This window comes from Myotis davidii, unplaced genomic scaffold (assembly GCF_000327345.1).
Source record: "Myotis davidii unplaced genomic scaffold, ASM32734v1 scaffold496, whole genome shotgun sequence".
Classification (NCBI taxonomy): domain Eukaryota; kingdom Metazoa; phylum Chordata; class Mammalia; order Chiroptera; family Vespertilionidae; genus Myotis; species Myotis davidii.
This window is the reverse complement of record NW_006289398.1, coordinates 725,112-733,836: the sequence shown is the minus strand read 5'-3', so window position 1 is coordinate 733,836 and position 8,725 is coordinate 725,112. Positions and strand designations below refer to the sequence as shown.

The following is an 8,725-nucleotide window of genomic DNA, read 5'->3' as shown; positions in this document are numbered from 1 at the left end:
GGATCATACAAATTTATTGACTAAAAAATTAGCCTGCTGCATTTGGTCAAACATTTAATTAACTCACCCCTAATGCCTCCGTAGGTCCAGACCAACTGTTTCTCAGTCCTTATATGGCCCAGGGGCCGGACGTTCCCCACCCCTGCTCTAGGTAATACTTAATTTCTCCCCTATGAAATTCTATTTAAGATCAATTCATACTTTAAAATTACTGAGGTTCTGCTGAGTCAATGACTCTATTTCCAAATTCAACAACTTGCAATAAAAGTTTTGTGTATTCCTAGAATCTCCAGAAATGTTTATGCTTATCCTCATAGGAAATTAATTAAAAGTCATATTTTAAGGACCAGGATCTATTTGATAATGTCAGATTCCCACTATTTGATTATTGTTATGCTAGCTCCCCTGGTAAATCGAATATAGATTTAATGAAGTATACAAAGGTTTATATCAATGGCATACCAATTTAGTGACTGCCCTATGCGACTATTTTGTAAGCACTATAATTCTTAAGGGATGGAACCAAAAGTATTAAAGCAGAAGCCACTTTTCCTAAGTGCTTCACCCAAGAAGAAAAAACAAAACAAAACAATGCCCACATCTTTCAGTGTAAGTTGTAAGAAAATATATTTATTTTTTCCATGACAATACTATGATAAAATTGTTAAATACATGCATGTTTTAAAAACAGACATAAGTAACATCTTTAAGAGTTAACAGCCAAGCGTACTAATTTTACATTTAAGGTCTCTTAGTAATAGGTTACTTATATTCTATGTTCTTGCTATAACCATGTTCTCCAAAACATATGGAAACTAAATTCTGAAATTATACAATATAAAATGACCAAATTTTTCCATTCTAACACCACATAATCTCCAAATTTTCACAAGGCAGAAAATACTTGTTACATTTGTAAGTGGAGTTGTTTTATTCCACATTGAACTCAGAATTTTGCAAGTTTGAGTGAGTCACACAAATGTTCTACAACCTGCAGTTTGCTTCCTGTATACGTATGTAAATGTTTCTCCTTATACGACTAAGCATGATCTTAGATACAGAACATCACGACTGATCATTCAGGTAAAAAAAAAAGAGAGAGAGAGAGAGAAACAAAAGGTCGGTAGTGGTAACATTTCAAGAAATGAAGAAGGGAACAGGTTTAGATCTGCAGCCTCTCCCTCTTTCAGCTACATTTGCACACACCTGACTGAACAAAAATTAGTAAACAGCTGCTAGTATTTATAAAAAAAAAAGAAGATATTTAACATACATCCCTTTTGAAAAAAACACTCATTCTACAAAGAACCTTATAAAAAACAAAAACTTATATCTGTTCACAGTATGTGTATTTTGTAAACAGTCATTCACTATAATGCGATTTTGAAAGTAGAAATGGCGATTTCCTAGCACTTTCAGAACTTATGGCCAGCTAATGAAAGAGAATAAAAAGTAACAACATTCCTATGGTACCATCTCAAATCTGGGATCTCTCTCTACCCAGGCCAATCTTTTCAAGCGATTCTAAATTGAAATGGTTTTTTTTTTAAAGGCCATGTTCTTTTTTGGGGAAAATAATGCGATAAAAACAGTTCTCAGGCATCATACCCTACCCATCTTTCCACAGCAATAAACGGAGTAAGATTTCTTTTTGTGTGTTGCCTTTTACTCATAATGTGTCCACACTTTTCCTAAACATTATGTAGGGGGGAAAAAAAAACTAAATAGGAGGATATACCGTAAGTAATGGAGAAGAGTAGTTGGAATTAAACTGGGGTAAGACTATTTGAAAAAAATTTATGAAAATTATTCAGTATTGTTTTCTATGATCAGTTGCACATGTCACAATACTAAAGTCAAACCTAAACACTCACTTGTTCACATTTAAACCAAAAATTGTATTACCACGCACAAATCTTTTGTGTGTTTTTTATACTACATCCCTGGAATGCTTAGGAAAAATAGTGAGTTCAGAAACTGAAAGTTAACCATTTAAGAGGGAGTAATCATACAGGGAAGTACATTTTAAATGTATATAAGGGAGGCCCAAGAGGGTATATGGGGGATAAATGGTGATGGAAATAGCATAATAAAGGGGAAGAATAAATGTATATAAGGAATTCAATAATTTTAAGTGAGCAATTCAATCAGGTGTAAAAGTATTTTTTGCTTAAGTGCAGCAGCATAAGGTCTATGTGATTATTTTTATTTGTAAAAGTTCTGATTGGCTACTGCAAAGGCAATCTTAGGAGATAAACATACAAGTGTAATAAAATCAATTCCCCTATCAATTAAATATTAATTTTTCCATTCACATCTCTTAGTTTTTACTGTATTGAGTTATAGCAACCAAAAAGTAATGTAAGTTACTACTGCTTTGTAATTGGTTAATATTCCATCAGTTATAGTTACTTAAGAGCTTTAAAATTTTTTGTTTCTATGGTTCTTCAGCTAGACACTTGCACATAAAAACATTCAGAGGGGTTCCTTCTTAAAACACTACTTTTAATTTCCATTAACGTGTTGCACCGTTAGAATTTGTCTTGCATAGGTAAACTCTTTATAACCAGGACACTTATAATCCAAGATATTAACATTCTTCATACAGGGAGGAACAAGCACTACTTAAGGTTAAAAAGAACAGAATCCTGTCCTAACTCTGTATCATCATTAAATGGATTTGGATATATTCTAGATCAAACCACATCCCCTAAAGTTTTATCACACACCATAAAGCCTGACATACGGGTTGTTGTTCTTATTCCTCATACTGGCACCGATAATCCCCTGGGCACGTAATCCATGAAGATAGACACAGACTAACATCAAACCAAGTACTTTTCAATGATATTCTAAGGTCATGTCTAAAAGGTGCATTTCCAATACTCTGGTTTCTCTTCAGATGGCATAAATCTTTCGCCTTTTACTAAAAGATGCATTTCCAGTGAGGGTGGACACAAATCCTTGTGTGAAAAATGTTCTTTAAAAAGATGGGCATGGTGCCAAAGAAACTTTTGTTTCAGCAGAAAATACCGGTTTAAAATAAATGCTGCAAAGAAATAGTTTATCAACAGAATGAGTGCTTATTTAATCAATTAAGCTGCACGTCAGTGTATTGTTGGTTTGCTGGAACACATGCTGGTGGGTACAAACATGTCCCAAGTCGCATACCCATCAGATACAAAGGAACTGGGAACACTTAGGATGAGGGGTCAATGCGCTATCTGGTGACACGTGTGCCTGAGTCTTTCCCACATCGTCAAACTGTGGAGCCACTTCTAAAGCACTGAATCTTCAAGCCAAGAGTCTCAGATCTACACGTTACACCTTGATAAAATGCTGCCCTTCAGGAAAACTCTGGAAACTGCACAGTCTGGGATGGGACTCAATGAAAAATTATTCATGAAACTTCCACAATGTGCCTCGTCTTTGAAGTTAGCTAATGAGCCCACATGTTACTCTTGAGATGCCCAATTTTACACTTTCACGGTAAAAAGATTTCATAAAAGACACAGACTTTAACAGAAAACAGCAAAAATTACTTTACATAAACAAGCAAAAAGTCTTCTCAGATCATGTGCCTGAGCAGTGGAAAATTCTCACAGCATTTTCTGCATAATGACATGGTAGGGAGTACTTTAATTTCAAAATACCATAAAATTGACTTCAAATTCCTTTTGGAAGAAAATATTCCTTAGTCTCCTTTACTGAACTATATCTAATTACTCAAATACAGAAAGGACAGTAATGTTCTTTAATGTGGATGGTATGATAACAATTAAGAAATTATAGGACGAATTTTCTGCAAGAATACAAGTTTTAAGAGTGTGGCTTTTGCCACAGAAAAAGTTTAGGACTACATGTTCTTCTCCACGGAATCCTCAGATCCATGAGCCGGGAAAGCAATGCTGGTATGGAGAGTGAGGCTGACCCTTCTGCCCTTGAACTTTTCTGTGAATGGCTGCTTCCGGGTCTGAGCTGCAGGCACACAGCACCTCTGTCACCTGAGCTCACAGACACCCAACTCAACAATCCGGGTTCTCAGGACCACAGTCTCAAACCCAGGCTTCTACAAGCTCAACACACTTAAGCCTTCAGTTATACATGGGTCAACTCCATGCACTACATCCTATTAAAAAAAGGTCCATCTAATGTTAAAAGCCTAACTAAGTCTTCTAAGAGTGTTTTTATATTGAGTAGTGTTGACTTAAGGGGGGCACTCACAAGACAAATCCCGTCACAATGACCACCAGGGTCTCCCTTCCTCGTGAGGGAAGCTGGACTTGAACTCGGCTGTGAGAGATGTGGAAGTGTGTTCTGTAGGCAGCATTCTTCAACAACACAGTGGACACAGCTCGTGGACAGAGGGAAAGGATGCGGGAGCCCCAGCGCTAGTCACCCTTAGCCAGACAAACGGATCATTAGTTAGAAGGGCACTGGGTCCAGACGGTCACAGCTGAAACACATCAGTATCAGTGACCGAGCTCACACAATCTTTGCTGATCTTTTCCCATGATCTCAGTTTAGTGTAGTCGTCTAGAGCCAGGGGTGGGCAAACTTTTTGACTCGAGGGCCACAATGGGTTCTTAAACTGGACCGGAGGGCCAGAACAAAAGCATGGACGGAGTGTTTGTGTGAACTAATATAAATTCAAAGTAAACATCATTACATAAAAGGGTACGGTCTTTTTTTTTTAGTTTTATTCATTTCAAACGGGCTGGATCCGGCCTGCGGGCTGTAGTTTGCCCACGGCTGGAGACTGAGTCTAGACCAATGAACTCCCACCTTAGACAACACTGATCCAACTTAAAGAGATGAAGGGAAGGACCTATGGGTTTCTGTGGGGGATGAGGCAGGATCCTGTTGGGAACAAGCAGTATTGTGATGATGAGCTTTGGGGGGGGTTGGGGAGGGAGCCCCAGGTCTGAGTGTCTCGGGTGAACGTTAAGGGCAGGAGTCCAACCAAGCTAACCCTGTTAGGGATGTTCTAATTTTGATACCTATCTCATTGATGAAAACTCTATGAACTATTACATAGTTTAAATATTCTAGTGCAGGGGTCCTCAAACTACGGCCTGCGGGCCACATGCGGCCCGCCGAAAACATTTATCCAGCCTGCCGGGTGTTTTTGCTGCCGCTGTGTGCATAGGAATTTATTCATAGTTTTTTTTTAAACTATAGTCCGGCCCTCCAACGGTCTGAGGGACAGTGAACTGGCCCCCTGTTTAATAAGTTTGAGGACCCCTGTTCAAGTGTTATGTACACAATTCTATTTTGTTCCACATGTCCACATATCGTGGAAGCTCAATCCCAGCAGCTAACATCAGGATTCACACACAGAGCACCTAAACAGATCTTGCCCTTTGTCACCCTGTGGCTTTTTTCCACAACATGGTTTTTATAAAGATACATTATGAGCTAGAAAACCCCCAAACTGATGCATTATGTACAAATCCATTACAGAACCTCTGGTGAGAAAAAAAACAAAACAGGCATATCTTGACTTAAGATATTTCAAAATTTTAAGTACTCTTAAGTATCAAAAGACAAAATACATAGACCACCCGAGGGCAGGAACAAAATAAGACACTCTTTGTAGTTTTTCATCTGCTTTTCTGAGAACCAAATCCAATCCAGACATCACCTGTGAACACCACGGGCAGAGGCTGCCCTGGGGAGCGTGCCACGCGGCTGTAACACAGGCGTGGCCATCGACTCACATGGGTCTTGTGACATTTCACCTAAGAGAGCCCTTGAGTAACTGTCCCTGTACGAAGCATGATCTTTTTAGTTTATCTTTTTAAAAATGGAGGCCTGGATCAAACAGTCTGGACTGATGATCACATAAGAGAGAGGAACGGCTAAGAGGCGTGATCAGAAGGAACATCGGCTACAAGGTGTCACAGCTGCTGCCTGGTGACCCAGGAGAACCTGAAGCCGTCACAACCGCACAGAGAGCTAACGCCGCTAGACCCTGCACAGTAGTCGTCTCAAACAGAAAATCACCGCTATTGTATGTTTATGGGTAATATTGAATTTGCTCATAGATTTATGCAACTGACACTGTGGAACAAAAAATAACCCAAATTAAAACAACAACAACAACTTAGATCATCTTAGGAATTTAAGTTTTAAATACTAGGCAATCAAGTGTGATATGGAAAGCTAGCAGAAAAGTTAAAAAACTAACGGAGAGGTTGGAGAATCCCTCCAGAGGCAGGAAAGACGATTCTGACTCAGGCTGCTCAGTGTCGTGCTCCTGTTCCAAGTTTGTACCCCTGAGAAAACTGTGTGATTGATACCCATTATACAGTAGGCACCGCGATCAGCACACTGATCGATCAAAACACTAACCAGCTGTCGCTACATTAAACAATGACATTAACTTCTGTAAGTGCTGTGGAGAGCGGAGGAGAAGTGTTAAAGGTTTTCAGATCTGTGCTTGGTTTTCATCCAGGATGGAGTAAATGTCAGGCAAACCCACGGCCTCTGTGGCTCTGACAGTCCCTTTGCCTGCAAACCTGCTTGCAGTTCCGTCCAGTGTCCATATGAGAAAACCATAGATGACAGAACAGGGGACGGTGGCCGCGGGATTTGTTTTGCACGTATGGACCGGGCAGCGTTCGGCTTGAAATACTTCTGGGAGGGAGAGAAAGGGAGAATTCTTTGGCTCAAATCACAAACAGCTCCAGACCTTGGGCTGCGTCTCTGCGTGACTCTGCCGTGGCGTGTAGACTACACGGAAAGCAGAGGACACTGCCGTGTGACACACGTGGCAGGGCCCACCTCGCTGACAACACTTCACAGGACCCCCCGGGGTGCCCGGGCCCACGTGGCCGCACTGGCCATGAGAGCTTATGAGATGGCGGATGGCAGTGACATGTTAATCGTTTGGTTTGTTCTGGAAAAAGTTTGTGAAGGACCATCCTCCTCCATTGGATCGTGGAGAGTCCTCGTCCTTCGGGGGGATCAGGAACTGTCGGGAATTGATGGAGCACGGGCTCCCGAAAGACACGACATCGCTGTTGCTGTCCATGGACCGGGGGGAGTCCGGGGACACCAAGGTCCAGGCGTTCACATTGGCCTGAGGCCTGTAACCCGCCGTTTTCTCCAAGTCCCCTTCTACGGCAGCCTCCTCCCCGGCGGAGGTCACGGGGAGGTGCATCTGGGGCTTGTAGCCGCCCCCCACCCCTGGGTCCGCGTCCTGCTCCGCCTCCGGCTTGGCCTGCGGCTGGTACATGGACTGCACGTCGATGTACACGACTTGGGCAGTGCCCCCGGCTTCCTCTGGGCCTGGGTTCGGTATTTCTTCCTCGATGACGGGGGGACAGTAGGACACGGCCAGGTGGCTTTCGGGCTCCGCCTCGGAGCTGTCCGGGGGACGCTCGGCCACGGGAGAAATGATCTCTGTATCCTCTATTTTAGGAACTGCCGTTCGAGTTTCCAGAACCTCGATGTTATTCGGGGTACAGGGATTCATTTCTAACGTTTTCAGGGCGCTGCTTCCCTGGAAATCAATTTTAAGGCAGAGATTAAAGACAGCACCAAAGCTCCCACGAAAAGCCACATTACTGCATCTATTTATTCACATCTGCTTGTAAAAACCCGTCTCTGCGTCCTGCAGTGCCTACTGGAGCAAAGCTAATTTTGTCCCTCCATATCGATGTTATTCTTGCGATGAACAGCAGTGGGAAAAGAGTATGATACCAATGATTTAAAAATAATTATCGTAGAAATTCAGCAGATGGTAGAGCCCTTTATTTTTTCCATCTCTTTCACTTAGGATGACATTTGCATGTTAAAAATTTTCATAAAAGACTAAAAATACCAAAAGCCAGTACTTCAAAGATAAATGTAAAAAAAAAATACAGAATTACCTCACAGACAGCCTTCTGAAACTGTAACGCTTTACAGTTTTCAGGATTAGGAATATCAGGGTAGAAGGTCTCTTTTATCCTTTAAATAAAGAACAATTAAGTATATTTAATAATTATAAGGTTAGCGATTAGACAACCAATAGTTAATACATCATGAGGATTACTCTGACATTTCACAAGAATACTGTAATGGACACGAGATAAAAATGTGGGATCAGCCCTGGCTGGTTTGGCTCAATGGATAGAGCACTGGCCCATGGACTAGAGGTTCCTGGGTTCGATTCCGGTCAAGGGCACATGTCTAGGTTGTGGGTTCTATCTCCAGTCTTGGGCATGTCGGAGGCAGCCGATCAATGATTGTCTCTTATTATTGATATTTGTCTCTCTCTCCCTCTCCCTTTCTCTCTGAGATCAATAAAAAATATAATTTTTTAAAAAAGTGGGATCATTTTTAGTGTGATCACTAGAACTTTCCACAAAATGCACTGAGGCTCCACTTTTAATATATAAACACCTACTTCTACTCCCAGAACGACAACAGCTCATGTCTCTTATGAAAACGGCAAGCACAGAATTGAGGTCACAATTCTATTCCTGGTCAGGGCACATGTCCGGGTTGTGGGCTCGATCCCCAGTCTGGGGCATGCCGGAGGCAGCCGATCAATGATTATCTCTCATCATTGATATTTGTCTCTCTCTCCCACTCCCTTCCTCTCTGAAATCAATAAAAAATATATATTTTTAAAAAGTGGGATCATTTTTAGTGTGATCACTAGAATTTTCCACATGATGCCCTGAGGCTCCACTTTTAATATAGAAACACCTACTTCTATTCCCAGAACGACAAT

The 8,725-nt window shown here is 41.3% G+C and overlaps 1 protein-coding gene and 1 long non-coding RNA gene across 2 annotated transcripts in view; one reads left to right on the top strand and one right to left on the bottom strand.

The window, feature by feature from the left end:
* Nucleotides 1-2,055: 2,055 nt before the first annotated feature.
* On the top strand, nt 2,056-3,529 carry LOC102767671. The gene is made up of 2 exons (XR_435570.2): nt 2,056-2,871; nt 2,934-3,529. It is a non-coding gene; the product is annotated as an uncharacterized LOC102767671 (long non-coding RNA).
* A 1,827-nt stretch (nt 3,530-5,356) lies between these two features.
* The window catches only part of LIFR (leukemia inhibitory factor receptor alpha), a 121,655-nt gene continuing 118,286 nt past the window's right edge, over nt 5,357-8,725 (bottom strand). The window contains exons 20-21 of the mRNA XM_015562601.1: nt 7,878-7,956; nt 5,357-7,507 (exon numbers count right to left, since the gene is read on the bottom strand). Coding sequence (XP_015418087.1) covers nt 6,884-7,507; nt 7,878-7,956 — 703 coding nt within the window. The 3' untranslated portion in view covers nt 5,357-6,883. The remainder of the gene's footprint in view (nt 7,508-7,877; nt 7,957-8,725) is intronic.